Raw genomic sequence first — 17,234 nt, 5'->3', positions numbered from 1 at the left:
TTAACCTAGCCTGTATGCCTTTGAATGTCGGAGGAATCCAGAACAAACACGTGGTCACGAGGAGAATGTGGAAATTCCTTTCAGACAGGTGGGAATTGAACCCAGGTCACTGGTACTGTAACAGCATTATGCTACTGTGCCATCCATTCTCTCTCAATTTAAGCATGGAAAAAGAAACACTTGTGACTCAAGCAGGAGAAATATGTGGTAACTTCAGTGTTGGAGGTTCTAGAGAGGTTTGGAGAGCATTCCATGAGCCAAGTATTGTGTATATAGTTTAAAACATTATTTATGTTGCAGACTATTTCAGTTTTGATGGGCCTAAAACTGGAAGCTGAATACTACAGCAGTGGTACTTGAAAGGTGAGAAACTGTCTTGGAGGTCCTTGGGTCTGCTGTAGCTACTGAAGGTCAATAAAAATTCATGCATGAGTTTGTTAATAGGATCTTTTATTCAGCAAATTAGCTTTGTACGTTCAGTTGTTAGTCATAGTGGCAGTGGCTATATGTCATTAGGAGTTTGAGGATATAAGGTTGGTCAGCTAAAACATTTGAAAGTTTCAACAAATGTACCATGGGAAGCCACCTGGCTGGCTGCATCACTGTCTGGTATGGGAAGGGGTGCTACTGCACAAGAATGCAAAAAGCTGGTGAAGCTTCTACCATGGGTACCAACCTCTGGTATCCAAGATGACCTCAAGGAGTGGTGCCTTAGGAAGGTGGTGGTGTCCATCATTAAGGATCCCCACCACCCAGGACATGCCCTCTTAACACTGTTACTGTCGGAAGCAGAAGTCTGAAGACACATACCTCAGTGATTCAGGAACAGCTTTTTCCCCTCTACTACCTAATTTCTCAAGGCAAGTCAAGTCACTTTTTATTGTCATTTCAACCATAACTGCTGGTACAGTACGCAGTAAAAATGAGACGTCTTTCAGGACCATGGTGCTACATGAACAATACAAAAACTGCACTGAACTATGTAAACCAACACAAAAACCTAGACTACAGACCTACCCAGGACCGCATAAAGTACACAGAACAGTGCAGGCATTACAATAAATAATAAACAAGACAATAGGCACAGCAGTGGTCAGTAGGTTGGTAGTCCGATGGCTTGGAGGGAAATCTGTTACATAAAACAGCTGAATGGCAGCATCCAGGATTCCGTCCATTTCTGTACTCCCGCCGAGTATTTCATTGCCACAGATGTAGTCCAATTTAATGTCCATTGGAGAGCAGAATGGACGGGAGAGCCGGCCAGCTGGGGCTTGCTTTTTTTTCTGGCACGGACTCCTGCCTGCTCACCTCGCCTCCACTTCCTCGCACGCCGCTTACGACGTCCTCACCTCCAGCCACTGGCATCAGGCGACTCTGAGGACTGCAGGCCCGATTCCCTCAGCAAGCAGACATTGGAGAGCAGAATGGACGCGAGAGCTGACCGGCTAGGGATTACTTTTTTCCTGTCACGGACTCCTGCCCGCTCGCCTCGCTTCCGCTAAATGTTCATTGAACCCATGAACACTACCTCACTACTTTGTCGTTTTGCACTATTTAATAAACATTTGCTTGTATAACAGTTTTTTCTGCTGTTTTCATTGTACTGCTGCTGTCAACAAATTTTGCGACACATGCCGGTGATATTAAATCTGATTCTGAAGTGCAAACGTCTTCTGTCTATGCATCCTGTGCGATGTGCTAATCGCCTACCCGTGTGAAGTGGCTATTGCATATTTGTTGCTGGATGTTTGGATTTGGAAGCTTAGCCCTTCAAATATTAGCTTCTGTGCTTTAGAATTACAGGGATTACTTTCAGGAGTGCTTTGTCTGTCGATATTAGGATGAACAATGAGCAGAAAGCTACCAGGGATATCATATGACATCAGAGAATACAAAACCTCTGAGATTGGCTTATGTGATTTCGGCAGTGATCCAAGGTAAGGATTTAGTTACTCAGCAAATAATCTGAGGCATTGTTAATTTGAGGTTTATCATGCTTTCCTCTTCTCCCAGAGCACCAGCTCTCAGTGGTTTGTTGATGTTTGCATATGTTCAAATTTCTTTTAATATTTTAATTCTTTCTGAAGAATCTTTTGGTCCATTCCACGAAAATATAAGTGGATTATTCAGTACAGAAATATTGATTTAGGTTGTTGACAAGCCTTCATTTGTTGCCCATCCCTTGTTGCTCTGGGGAAAAGTGGTGACTGGCTGCCTTGAGTCATTCATGAGGATTGATTTGACCACTTGGGTCAGTTTCAGTGTTTTGACCAGGTAAAGATGTTAAGTCCTTCATACTTTGAATGTTGGAAATATTCAAAGCCACTGACAGCTTGGACAACTGGGAAAGTCTGAGGACGTGCACAATTCCTTAACAATCACTTTTCCAAATTATTCATCGTTGTGAACGTTGATACCACACCTTACAAGGTTCTGACCCCACGTATCATCTCACCATTTAGGGGTAGTCTTGAGTGACAAAACAGTAAGTTTGTACTTTGTTCATTGATCCTTAAGCACAAATATGTCGCTCTAGGAAGCAAGTTTGGCTTGTAAGTCTGGGAGCCGTTGAAAGAATGACTATTGGCTGTAGTTGGATCACAAAATTTGATCCAAGTTGTGTGTGGAGATTAAAACAGATGTCCAAAAGCTTGGCCAAAGAGTTGTCATGATGAACCTTTTAAAAAGAGAAGATGAAGGAGAAAGATTTGGAGGGCTTGGCATTTAGGGAAATGAATGAACAAAGATATAGATTAATATATCATGTTATTTCACTGGGGAGAAATGGTCAGGAAAAACTAAATGTAAAAATTTTCTAAGCTACAGACAATGAGAGAATAGAATGCCAGAGGATCTGTTGTATAAGTGACATTTGGAATGTTCTTCAAGCAGCTGAACAGTTTATTGAAATCTGATCAAATTCCCCATCACATCTCGCTCCAATTCAGATCAATCCAATATTGGAAAAGATGTGGATTGACAGAAAATGATCCCAAGAATATTAAATATTCATCTTAATGGGGATGTGCTGTTATAGTGTTCAACTCTTACACAATTAGTGTTTGTAGTATTTTTCCCTCCAGTCAACCATTGAATTAATGTTTTTTTTAAAAAAAGTACTGCATTTTATTGCTGACTTTGCTTTAGAAAGTTTTTCTCCTCTGACATAGTGTAAACTTGATCAAAACATTAGCCTATTATGTGTGAATTGACTTTCTGTGCAAGTTTTGGGAGAATCAGTCTTGGTGCATGTTGTAGCTTTTAACTAAATTTCATGAATTCGATGAAAGCTTTCCATTTCTCAGCTGATGCTAATTCTTGTAGGAATTTACTTTGAAGAAGGTTCAATTTGTCCAGTAGATTGAATTGAAATTTTAGTAAAGGTATGGTGGATATTTTTGCACAGTTTCAATTGGACAAATTAGTGAAGTAATTTGAACAAGAGGAGAGAGATTGTCTGTGTTCCTTGGCAATAGGATGTAATCAAGGAAGGAATACTGGCATGACCAAAGTTGCTCTGTGATCTCCATTGCAGCAGGTTACTGCCCCATTAAAAACTTGGCTGCTCTATCCCATTAACAGAAATTGTGTTTGCCTTTTTTTAAGAGGGAATCCAGGGAAGTGATTTGGAGTGGGACCATATGGAGAAGGAATGGATCCCATACTGCTGTGCTCTAATCCAGTTAAACCATGCATGTACAACAATAAGAGGCTTTGATTCTGTGAAATGCTTAAGCCTGGTGACAAAACGCTGATTTAATGAGGATTACAATTTCAAAATTACCAACTGAGTTTGAATGGTTTACTGACTGGAAGGCTGATTTGTAATGGGTTCTGAGATATATTTTTATGATATATGGTATAATAAAGATTTAATCTTGAATGTAAGAGTCAAATTAAGATAATTGCAGTGTTCACAAATATAAGTGTTATGTTGTGAGGAAGAAAGATTTAAACTACAGAAAGGAATTAATGGATTGGTCACGAGGGAAAGGAAATGGCAAATTGAATTTGGTCTGGAGAAGTGAAAGGTAACTTTGAGTTGGCGTACAAACAAGAAATGAAAATGCACATGTGAGTATGTGTTTGAATAGATCAGATGGATGTTGGAGTACACCTTCACAGGCAAATGAGCGTTCATAAGGGGATGTACAGGTGCCTCCTTGCCAATATAGAATACAAGGTTGGAGATGTTATTAGGAATCCATAAAGTACAAGTTGACCCTAGCTAAAGCTAAAATTCTAGTAGCTGTATCACGGAAAATGTGTGAACAGCAGAGATGATTCAAATGATGTCTAGGTTATTGATGTGAGGGAGAAGGGTAGTTACAGTTGAAGAAATTTGCCTGTTTACTTTAGTGTAAAGCAGTGATTCCCAATGTAGGCAGTAATGACCTCCAAAGGGGTGGTTATGTATCCAAAGGAACCATTAAGGGAAATCAGAGTCATGGGGGGGGGGGGGGGGGGCATGGCGGTATGCAGCACCCTAACTTGAGGCACAAGACCTGACTGACCGATGGTGGAGCAGGCACTTCCAAAATAAACACGTACAAACAAGCTGGATGAACTCAGCAGGTCAAGCAGCATCCGTTGAAATGAGCAGTCAGCGTTTCGGGCTGAGACCCTTCATCAGGACTGAAGGGGGGGGGGGCAGGGGCCCTATAAAGAAGGTGGGGGGAAGGTGGAATGTGCCAGGTGAAAAACCAGAGGAAAGATCAAGGGGTGGGGGAGGGGAAGCAGGGAGGGGATAGGCAGGAGAAGTGAAGAAGGAATGTAAGGGGAAGGGATGGTGGAAGGGAGAGGGAGAGAATTACCGGAAGTTGGAGAATTTAATGTTCATACCAAGGGGCTGGAGACTACCCAGACGGTATATGAGGTGTTGCTCCTCCAACCTGAGTTTGGCTACTGTCTTCCACCATCCCACTTTCACTCTGCCTCCTCTTCTAGCTGCCTATCACCTCTCTCATGATTCTGCTGCCTTCTACTACCCATAGTGCTTTCCCCTTACATTCCTTCTTCACCTCTCCTGCTATCACCTCCCTGCTTCCCCTCCCCTTGATCTTTCCTCTGATTGGTTTTTCACCCTCCCCCCACCTTCTCCCACCCCCCCCATCTTCTTTATAGGGCCCCTACCCCCTCCTTCTCCAGTCCTGACGATGGGTCTCGGCCGGAAAAGTTAACTGCTGGTTTCAACGGATGCTGCCCGACCTGCTGAGTTCATCCAGCTTGTTTGTACGTGTTGATTTGACTACAGCATCTGCAGTGTACTTTGTGTTTACTTCCAAAATAAAACCAGGCTGAGGCACTGCAACACAGGAAGAACCAAGGCTCTGAAGGCATTGAGCTTGCGTCATCACAATGCCTCTGAAACTCAGCAATCTTTTCTGAACTTACCAACCAAACAGACATTATTTGGGATGCATAAGTTAGCAGCCAGGGTGCCCAACAGTCTCCTTGGCTCACGGTGCAGAACAAGTTCATACAATTTAACTGTTGGTAAGTCAAGTACACCCTCTAACTTTCTCTACTAGATCTGTGGAAATCAGGTCACACAACAATACAGCACTGTCCAGAAACAAATGGTGAAATAGAGCCGATCAGTGAATCTGCCAGCACTGAGGATTCTTCTTGAGGTGTTCAAAGCAATCTCCGCTTTATATGTGTGACCAAGAACCACCTTTGGAGATTCAAACCTTGCATGATTGATCAATTACACTAACTGGAATAGTTTAAAGGTAGCTTGGTGAACACTCGCTGTATGTCGACCAACATTCAAATTTCAATTCTAAACCTTATGTAATCTTCACTGTTGTGATTGTCTTCATCGTCGCCTCTATACTCTGCATACTGCTATCATCATCCATATCCAATTTTTTATTTTAATTTGCCCCTGTTAACGATGGATAAATACGTACAGTGCAGTCTGAGTAGAGTGAAGCCTTGATTTCTAATCCTGCTAAGAAACAGACCACAGAAAGTGCTTCACACACCTGGAGCATGGTTTTATTCCATTCTGGTCAGATCAGTGATGCCCTGGTATGTCTATTTGTAATACTGCACTGTCTAATGAAGTATCAAGATTGTATGAATACTTTGGTAAAAGGCACCCTGAAAATGCTACTTGTGATATTACTCCATTCCAGAAGATGGAAGAAGTATTTGAAAAGTGCTGCACTCTCAAGTCAATGACCTTGACAGTGGTCTCATTGGGTTTTTTTTAACATTTCCAGAACAATAGCAAAGTGTGGAAAATGCCGTACACTGGGGAAAGATTAATGCCTGCTGTATCAAAAATGCTCAGCATTGTTCTCAAAGTGGATACCAGTATTATAAAATCAGTTCCTCTGAGTAATAACTCTGTAGCTCATATTAACAAAATGAGTGAAGGCATTGAGTATCAACTATGCTCAGAGCTACAAAAGACAGAATTTGGGCTACAACTGGAAGAGTCAACTGTGTGTGACAAGCATTGGTGATGGCAAATGTATAGTTTATCAAAAATGGAAATGTTTATGAAAATTCTCTTTAGTAAAAAGTTAAAAATAAATATCAATGGACGATCAATCTACAACCAGCTCGAAATGTATATTGAGGATAAAAGTATTCAGATTAGGAACACTATTTCTTGTGCAACAGATGGAGCACCATATATGACAGGCCACCATGCTGATTTAGTTGCATTTATTAAAAAAAATTCAAGTCTGCTTGCAATTCATTGCTGTCAACATCTCGCAGCCAGAAATCTCAGCCAGCGATTTTTTTTTTCAAGCATGACTCTTATAATACCTGCTATCAACAAAATTAAAGCTTATCCACTAAATAGCAGAATATTTTGCCATTTGTGGCTAAGATAATGAAGAGTTTCAGTGTTTCTTTACAGTGAAGTGTTAGCTGTCAAAAGACTTTGCTTAAAGTGCTTCTTTGAGCAAAAATTCAACCACAGTGTCAAAAAGATCAAAGTTGACAAGAGCTTGGGAAACAAGATTGAACTTCTACATGGAGATGTGGCATACCTAGCTTTATCTGTATGACAAAATGCTCCTTCTAAATATGAAACTGCAGGTTGAGAATTTCAGTTTAATCCAAGCAAAGTGCAGTGTCCACTTTTATCGGAAAATTGGAAATGTATAAGTGAAACATTGGGAGAAGAATGTTCTCAGTTTCCCTGCATTGAAAGTATGATAGTCTTTCACAGATGGTGATTTGCAAGAGTACTGCTTACATCTGCAGTCACTGAAGAAGGATTTTCAGAATCAATTCAAGAATCTGAACAATCTGGAAATTCCAGACTAGGGTAATTAACCCATTTCTTTGCAAGACAGAAGAACAGGAAGAGAGCTTGCAAGAAGAAATGATCAAAATTCAGAATGAAGAAGCAGCAAACATGCTTTTCAAAAATGTTGCCTTTTCTGGTAGGTGGCTACACTATCATAGGAATTTTCCTGGTCTTTGGAGATGAGCCAAACTGCTTTTCATTGCTTTTTCATCCTCCTACCTTGTTGAAAGAGGCTTTCATGCAGTGAACCACATAATCACAAAAACAGAAATCACTTGGATATTGTTACACGTGGGATTTGAGACTTCTTACAGTATTTCAATTCTTGCAAAAAACCAGACTCGAGGATCACATTGTCGAAGCTGCTGTACAGTGCACAGGTACTGTGTAAGCTAAGTTTGAAGACAAATAAAAAATTTAAAGCACAGATAATTTTTCTCATGTTGGCATATGATAGGCATATTTTTACACTTTGGGGGTGCTGGAAAGTATATTGTGCCTAAGAGGGGCATTGGCAAGTATGTAATTTTTAGGCTAAAAAAGGTTAGGCAAACACTGGTGGAAAGCATGAAAATTTAAAATTGTATAAAATTAAGAGAACTGGACTGGATGAATGGGAAGATGTCTTATAACCTCAGCAAATATTTCAATAACTTGAGGCTTGAGATAAAAGGTATTTGTTGAATACAAGTTGCACAACACAGGTGCAAGTGTGAACTGCCTTGTTCCACCATGCTATCTGATCATGGTTGATCTATCCCAGGCCTTAATTTCTCTTCCATACTAGTCTTCCAAGGTCCTTGATTGTCTTTTTTTTCAAGAAGGAAGTTGAGGGTTTAAAGGAAGAAATCATCTTGCTGATGGTGCAAATATGACATTCCTAAAATTAAGGCAAAAGTCACAATAGATCTGAATAACATTTCATAAGTAATAGATGAAGGAAAGGTGGAGTGTTAATTCTAAATAAATATTTTTGACCCATTTCAATGCGATGGGCTGAGTAGAATCCATTTGGGCTGTAAATTCCTACGATTTGATTCAGTGGCTAACATTGACATCACTTGATTTCGTAGTTACCCTCAGCAGCTTAGTATCTGTGGTAATGTAATTTGTCTTTAGTTTGTGTACATATCCAAAACCTACAGGAGAATTTATTGTGGTGTACTGCAAAAATCGCAATGTTGTGCATCTTGTTATGAGTACATAGTGATAGTTAAGCATTTGTCCTTTTATCTAAAATCTTTTGCATAGGATATCATATTTCAAATTGATCTCACTTTTTAGCCATTTTTACTGCTTGTAAATTTTTTTCAATTATATCCAGAGGAATTAATGAAACTTGTAAGACTCTTACAATTGGAGTAAGTATTTTGCATAAACATTGAGTAAGCGCATAGTTTTGCTTCAATTGTGGTATCATCTTTTTTCATTTCTTCTATTACAGAAATAGTGAAAGATCCAGAGGAAGTGGTAAAGAAGTACATGACAAGAATAGAGGAACATCTGGATGAGGTGAAATCAAATTATTAATGGAATACTTGTAATTTTTGTGGGGGGGGGAGAACTTGGGCAGTTTAACAGAAATCTTAAGTGTCACTTTTCAGTTTCAGTTTGGCCTTTTGCAATGACACAGCATGAGTCCTTCAAACAAACCTAAAATCTGTATCTTCAATAGTTGTGTTCCTTCTGAACTATAACCCTCCAATCAATATATTGGCTGCCTTCTTATGAACACCGTGTCTTTTTTCTTTTACTTTCCTAAAGCTAGTGTTCTTTTATACAGTCTACTACTTTCAGTTATGCAAGGAATTTAGTGGTTGTGGACTTACTGAAATTTCTTCATATAGTTGTCAATCTTTGGGATTTTCTAACCTAGAGGGCTGTGGAGGTTCAATGTTTTGAGTTCATCCAAGATGACCAAAACATTTCTGGTCTGAGGGAGTAATGGTATAAGGGGATGGTACAAAAAAAAATGATACTGAAGTAGATGTTTAGTTATAATCTTCATGTCTAGTGGAACAGGTGTAAAAGACAAGTGGCTTGCTCCTGCTAATTTTCTCTGGGGTGATTAAAGATAATTAGTTGATAACAGTCTAGGAGCAGACCCTCTTCATAATGTGACAAGCTTCCTGAAAATGAAAATAAAGTATTGCACAGAATATGATTGGAATAGTCCACAACTAAAACATGGGCTAAAATTCTTATTCAAATTCCAAAGACAAATATTTCAGCTAGTGTGTATGAATGCACTTTTATAAAGTGTGGATTTTTGTTGTTTTTCCTGTGACCTTGTTTATTCTAATACACCTATTCTACATGGGCTTCTTGTTAATGCACACCTTTACCACAGCTGTATGGTTGTGATGAAACGGGAAGATCCTGGTGTGAGATGAGTGTTGCAGATGCTGGTGGAATAGTGGGCTGCTGAAGGCTGTTCAGAGATGCCCAGTGTTGGATTTACTGGATCCAAACAGTAATTTGAAAGAGTAAATGCAAAAAAAGAACAAAATAGTTGAGCTTAAACTGTACTTTCTTTGCTTAACAATAAATTAAACCTTTCAGTATGCTTTCTGTTAAATCCTCTGATTTGGCATATGATTGTCTTCCATTTGTGGAAATTGAATTGATTTCAGATCTTTTGATGATGCATCAACAAATTAGATGGAGCATCTTAAACAAATGTTTGACTGTTGTGGGTAAAGATAGGCCTTTCACAAATCAATAAGCCTTTACATGGTCTTTCCATTATACTTAACTCTTCAGGCTAATTCTATGTTGTATCTCATTATTCTCTGATCACTATAATTTTTCTAAAACAAAATCTCATGTATCTCATTCCTAAAGACTGGTAATCTGTTTCACAATTGGGGAAATAGTACTGAATACTTCTATATATTGTGGACAAAAGTGGGAGTCAAGTTACCATAGCAAGGCCCCACAAGCAGAAAATTATAGCATGGATAACTTGTATGATAGTGTGATTGAGAAGCCTGTTGGCAAGACCACCAGAACAGCAAAATAGCATCTTTAGTTATTGATGTACTAAATTATCAGCTTTGATTTGATGCTTGGACCTGATGTAGTATTCTTACAGCTAGTTCTGGTGCAGATGATCAGTCATAATTTTATTGAGTAAGTGGAGATGTATACCAATCTGAAAAGAGATTGCTTCAGATAACTTGGTGTCCTCAAGTTAGTGGCACAGATGAATTTATTGTTGGTTTTTAATTGCAAAAACTGCAATTTCTGAGCAATGCTGCATTAAAAAAAATGTATTTTGAGACAAAGGTATAGTATTGCTCGTTTTCTATTGCATCCAATATCACAGATTGCATATCAGCACAAGGCATTCTGCCTAAAACTAAATGTTGCTCTTGTTTTCAAATTTAAATTTATTGTCATTCAACCATACACATGTATAGAGCTAAAGGAAACAGTTCCTCTGTGACCAAGGTGCAAAACACAATACATATATCACATAAAATAATATTAACAGATTAATGCTTGTGTTTCAGGACTGTATAATATGCATGGAGAAGTTGAATGCCTTGTCTGGATACGATGGAATGTCCAGTGCAAGAGCCTTTAAGTCGGATGCAATAGGGAAGCTCGGAAGGTGTGGCCATGTCTTCCACTTGCTATGTATGATGGCCATGTATGAAAATGGGAACAAGGTACAAAAACCAACTTTATCTAATTAAACAAAATGTAGTTGTCTTCCTTTTTTTTTAAGGCATCTTGGCAACTTTCCCCAAAAGGGAAGGATGTGGGACTTTGCTAATAAGAATTTATTGTACACCAGTGCAGAAGGACATTAATTTAGACTGCTTAAAGAATACTTCATACTTTGCTCACAACACTCACTAATCTTATTAAATAGAAGCTGGTGAGAATTCAAACAACGTAATAGGCAAAAAGCAGATGTTCCACCACTAGTCCTGACGAAGGGTCTCGGCCCGAAACGTTGACAGCGCTTCTCCCTATAGATGCTGCCTAGCCTGCTGTGTTCTACCAGCATTTTGTGTGTGTTGTTTGAATTTCCAGCATCTGCAGATTTCCTCGTGTTTGTTCCACCATCGGCTCAGTTAAAAATTCACCACATCAGCCTAGACAGAATAAACATTTTGTCTTGCTTAGTTGGAACTATCTTATGAAGATTGTTTGTTATGAACAGTGTCCAAGTTATTGGTTAGCTAGCTATCATGGGAAAGTTGCTTTGTCCCATTGAGAGTATCGTGTCCAAATTAGAGATGTTTATTAAACAACTGAATTCATTTTTTTAGGATGGAAGTTTACAGTGTCCTTCATGTAAGACAATTTACGGTGAAAAAACTGGAACTCAGCCAAAAGGAAGGATGGATATTTATTTATTACCGCAGTCACTTCCAGGATATCCAGACACTGGATCTATACAAATTGTGTATAACATCCCTCATGGTATTCAGGTAATGATCAGTCACTGCTGACAGCAGGTATTAAATGATATCAAGAATATTTAGATTATGATAAACTATTGAAGAATATAATTGGCATTCTCTGTATATAGCTGGTTTTGGTTTTATCATTGTCACGCTACAGAAAGATGTAATCTATTAAAATAATTCCTCCTTTGATTTATCAGTGAACAATTTGGATTTTTTTACACTTGCACATTGTTCTAATTGTCTGTATTAAGACCAGAAGACATGGGAGCATATTGAGGCCATCTGGCCCAGCGAGTCTGCTCTGCCATTTCATCATGGCTGATCTATTTTCCCTCTCAGCTGCAGTCTCCTGCCTTCTCTTCCTATCCCTTCATGCCCTGACTAATCAAGAATCTATCAGCTTCTGGCTTAAATCTTAAATATACCCAATGACTTGGCCTCCACAGCTGCCTGTGGCAACAAATTGCACAGATTCACCACTCCCTGGCTAAAGAATTTCCTCATCTCCATTCTAAAAGGACACTGCTCTATCCTGAGGCTGTGTTCTCTGGTCTTGGACTTCCCTACCATAGGAAGCACCCTCTCCACATCCACTCTATCGAGGCCTTTCAACATTTGATAGTTTTCAATGATGTCATCCCCTCATTCTTAATTCCAGTGAGTAGAAAATCAGAACCATCAAATGCTCCTCATATGACAAGCCTTTCAATCCAGGAATCATTTTTATGAACCTCCCCTGAACCCTCCGTTGATAGAATTGATGCCTTGAAAGTAGTAATAGAAATGATGTCTTGGATCTATAGTATGATGGAAGGTCAGACTCAATGATTTTACCACAATTAGAGCACCCAGTGAAGAATTCTTGAATTCTTTGAGTTCAATAATAATCGGAAACAAAGTGCAGTCAAATTTCAAAAGCAATACTTAAAATAGCAAACTGATTCATCATCTATGTATTTATGTTTTTGCTAGTGTCTTCCAGTGAGAACATGTTCATATTTTCTGTACCATAGAACCGTAGAACATTACAGCACCCTTTGTTTTCACATCTGTTAAGTAAGATATTGTAATGGGTGGGATGAAGGCAAGTATGGGCCGATACTAATTGCTTAGAATAACACCAACTCAAACATTTGGATGGATATGAATGGAAACTTAGACATTGAAATTCATCATTAGAACATCAGAACCAGGGTATTGTATTCAATGTTGTAAACTGCTGTGAATTTCTTGGAGAAATTCTAATGTTATTAAGCCCATTTGTATTGAGGATGTGAGATTCAGTCCTAATAATGCAGCAAAGAAACAAGCTCTTTAGCCCATTGAGTCCGCACTAACCATCAAGTCATACCAATCCCAATTTTTAAAAATTCTTTCTACATTCCAATCAATTCCTCATCTCTTCCCCACCCTGCCCCCATTCTACCACTCGCCTACACACTTTGATTTTCATATGACCAGCATTTAAGGCTGTTTGTCAGTGCAGAGCTGTCTTCATTTTGAAATCAGTCTGGCAACCTCTGGAAGTCCCAGGAAGGGAATAGCATGGGAGAATCTGTTTGTTTATGTGGTACCTCTATCTTTCACAGGGTCCAGAGCACCCAAACCCAGGCAAACCATACACTGCCCGTGGCTTTCCCAGGCATTGCTACTTGCCCTACAACGAGAAGGGTAAACAGGTAATAATACTTGTATAAATCTGCTTTAACAATTACAACCTCAAACATGCCATGATTACTGACAATTCTGTTATTAAAGATTGCCCAGTTTTGTGAAATGAAGTTCATTGGAAGAATGTGACTACTAGAATCATTCTGTTTTTAAAGGAAGTCAATTCTTTATTTTCCACATGAGAAGCAAAGCTCTAGTGGTACCAATGGCAGCAGTCTACTGTGTGGCTGGCCATCTGTTTCAAGTGTATGCTTTAAGATATGTGCAAGTATTCCACTTAGGAGGTTCCTTTACTTTTTGTCTTAACACATGCCTCCAATAGTACATGGAGCTCTGAAAAATAGAGGGCTATGGGTAACCCTAGGTAATTTCTAAGGCAAGGACATGTTTGGCACAGCTTTGTGGGCCGAAGGGCCTGTATTGTGCTGTAGGTTTCCTATGTTTCTATTAGTGTTGTTACTTTGCTGTATAAGATGCTCTCTTTAGCATTCCATTCCATGTCCACTCTCACCCTGAGTGTGTCAGTAGCCTGTTTTACCATTGATTAAGGGTGGGAGTAGGCAAGAGAGCAGTTGAGATCTGCAGTCAGACTCACATGACCTTTAGAAATAGGCAGTCCTTTGGAGCTTCAGTGGTTCCATTTAATACCAGAATGTATACAATACAACCTGAAATTCTTACTCTCCACAGACATCCACGAAACAGAAGAAAATCCCCCAAAGAACGAAAGACAGAGAAAGCTCCTCTCACCACCACACACAAACAGCATCGATCCTCCCCTTCTCCCCCCTCCCCACTTATTTTAGCAGAAAGCATCAGCGCTCCCACCACCCACTAAGCAAGCAACAGCAAAGGCCCAAAGTGAGACCATGGTCTACAGTCAACATGGTCAACATCCCTCAGGCTCTCTCTAACAAGGGACAGAGATATCACTGCTTCCACAGTGACAAGGGAAGCAAGCAGTCACTATTCTGATGTTACAGTCTGTCTGTAGCGCCGCTTTTATTTCAAGTTTTTCCCCAACTCGAGAATCGGCAACAAACTCACCATAGAGAGAGATAGCACCCGAGTGCAGAGGCCTCCGATATGTTCCGACTTCCTGTGACACTTCGGTTCAGTCTGGATACTTGGGGCTCATTGGAAGCTACTGTGAATTTTCTTACTTCAATGCTAGGAAAGTAAATTGATGAGAAACTGATAATACTAATCCGTTCCAAAGCTACTGTGTATAGTATTCTCGTATGGTAGCCATGCATGCATTGTTGTCAAAGATTGAATAAAAACTAATTTGAATCTTTTATTTTAGGTTCTGGAGCTTTTGAAAGTAGCATGGAACAGAAGACTGATTTTCACAGTGGGCACCTCAAGTACAACTGGAGAAACAGACACAGTAGTTTGGAATGAAATTCACCATAAAACGGAGAAGGGATCCAATGTCTCTGGCCATGGATTTCCAGACCCCAACTACCTGGATAATGTCCTCGGAGAACTAGCTGCGCAGGGTGTAACTGTAGACTGTCTTAGGCAATAACTGAATGTTATTTTGAAAGGACTTCTGATTCAGTGTGCTTCTAGAGATGCTTCCCTCTTTTGCACTCTTTGGAGTACGAGCTGTGCTTTATTTTACTTAAGTCTTTTGCTAATGCAGAATCAGCCACCACAGCTTGGATAGTGAAGTGGGGTGCACAGGCTGCATCTTCTTAAGTCTAATTGTTTGTAACTGCAGCACTGGTAGTAGATGTTCCATTCAAAGCCAGATCGAGTTGAGCTGGACTCGCATGTTTCCCTTCACCCCGTTTCTTTTCCTGGCACTTAGGAACACCTCCAGTATAATGTTTACGTAAAGCATTAACCAGCAAGGAATTGAACTAATTTAATCTTGTTTGATTACATAGTTTCTTGAGCATTGTTGCATTATATTTGACAGCCGCAGCAATATTAAGAACTATAGACTTGGAATTCTTGTATGCATCATTCTCCTTTCAACCACAGGCAGTAAAAATAAATCTGGGGCTCACATGGAAGCAGGCAGTGGAATCTTGTAGCATGTGCACTTACCATGTGATCACAGCAGTGTTGGATAATGGAGCGTTTTAATGTACAATATTATTTTCATCCTAGAGGGTAAGACAATAGATGTTCATAGCATGTGCACTAGTACTGGATCTTGGCAGGCTGAAACAGTGGAATCTTAAATATGCACTGTTCTGTCTGATCTTAGCTGTGTGGGGCTGTACAGTCTAGTGTGCATAAATTGTTTAGTTTTGTGCCCAATTCTATAGCCTGTTTCATACCTATGACAAGGTACTATGATTTTTAATGAAATTACTTTTCTATTGTGCTCAGGGAGGCCTTATAATTAACAATGATTTCCATGTAATAAAGTTTTCTTTAAAACAAAAACAAAGCCATTGGCATCAGTTATATTCCATATAACCTCTTTATTTTCAGGTAATTTTGGTTCTACATGCGTTTTATTACACCTCCAGCAACAGTGAACACAAGACTTTGTGTAAGGAGGTTAAATTGCTTGTGACTCAGCCTTTGTGCATCTGCTAAAGTTATTCAGAATCATGTTTTATTATCAGTGACATATGAAGTAGGTCCTAATGAAGGGTCTCGGTCAGAAACTAACAGTTTACTCTTTTCCATAGTAGCTGCCTGGTCTGCTGAATTCCTTTAGCATTTTGTGTGTATTACGTATATAACCGTCTCACTGGGGCTTGTACACCAACTTGGCTTGTGAGAAGGCCACCTTTCATAAGCAATACAGGTCTAGGGTCAATATGCTTTGGAGTTCAACCATACAAGATTGTCAGGGTGTTTGGATTAAAGGAACCTCTATTTGAGTGAATGCAGTGTAAATACTGCTCATACAGTTATCGGTAGCTCAGAAAAGACAGATCGTACACCAGCATAGAATTATAAAGTATATTTACCAATTCTCAACTTTATCAAACTTTAATAAGGAAAGAAAAAGATAAAAAGCCCCGTTAGTTAGACCAGTCTAAATGTGCACAAATATTGGAGCTCATTTCTGTAGTAGCTTTACTCACGGTGGTGAATTCTCTTCACCAACCACAGATAAAACTTGCTTTCTTGGAATCCTCCTGCTCATGAAGCACTCCTTGCAATAGGGTCTCCCCTTTTTGATGGGATTCGCCAGGTATCTTTGGTGCCCTTTTCTCCACACCTCCCACCAAAAGACCCCAAACCGGACTGCTGCCCTTCAGAAAACTCTTCCTGCCCAGCTCTTGAATGTTCCATGCCATCCCACTCCTGTCACTGACACAGCGTTCCCAAGTTGAACAACATGGCTTCTTATCTTTAGCCGAATCCAAAACACTGTTACCAGCAGGAAACACTGCTTTTACAGAAATCTTAACTAGGGCATTACACTTTCTTTCTTCTCTCCCCACCCACCACCAAAAATAGTCATGTCCTTTTGACTTTGGAACTTGCTAAACCGTTATTAATAGCATAGTATTCAAATGAAGTTTGTAACTCCAGGACCTCTAATCCATTTGTAAATGGCAATAACATATCTCACCATTGGGATAGATGCAACATTCTGTTCCCCCAGTACATCATATTGTCTGCCTATCTGGGGGTTTCTTGACTCTGAGATTACCTCATCTCATCATCAGCCTCAGGCATGTCTTGTGACTGTTTACTTGAGGATGCCTCCCCCTTTCTTATCAAGTCCCTACCCACCTGACTGAACTCTGCTTCATCCCCAATTATATTGGAGCCCAGTTTCTTGTCACGTCTGCCTGTCCATTGGTAGTCCTCCCCATTACAACTGAGTCAGGGCTGGGAGGTTCAGTAATCTCCATAAATTATTGGGAAGTTTGTACAAGGTA

The 17,234-nt window shown here is 39.7% G+C and overlaps 1 protein-coding gene across 2 annotated transcripts in view; it reads left to right on the top strand.

Annotated features, from left to right (window-relative positions):
* Nucleotides 1-15,778, top strand: part of dtx2 (deltex 2, E3 ubiquitin ligase) — a 53,890-nt gene extending 38,112 nt beyond the window's left edge. For both annotated transcript variants that reach the window (XM_073053754.1, XM_073053752.1), the window contains 5 exons: nt 8,721-8,788; nt 10,792-10,950; nt 11,560-11,721; nt 13,290-13,379; nt 14,678-15,778. In XM_073053754.1, the coding sequence (XP_072909855.1) occupies nt 8,721-8,788; nt 10,792-10,950; nt 11,560-11,721; nt 13,290-13,379; nt 14,678-14,902 (704 nt within the window). In that variant the 3' untranslated portion in view covers nt 14,903-15,778. The remainder of the gene's footprint in view (nt 1-8,720; nt 8,789-10,791; nt 10,951-11,559; nt 11,722-13,289; nt 13,380-14,677) is intronic.
* The last annotated feature ends 1,456 nt before the right edge of the window (nt 15,779-17,234 follow it).

This window comes from Hemitrygon akajei, chromosome 8 (genome assembly GCF_048418815.1).
Source record: "Hemitrygon akajei chromosome 8, sHemAka1.3, whole genome shotgun sequence".
NCBI classification, from domain to species: domain Eukaryota; kingdom Metazoa; phylum Chordata; class Chondrichthyes; order Myliobatiformes; family Dasyatidae; genus Hemitrygon; species Hemitrygon akajei.
The sequence above is the reverse complement of the archived record's forward strand: the minus strand, read 5'-3'. Positions and strand labels throughout refer to the sequence as shown.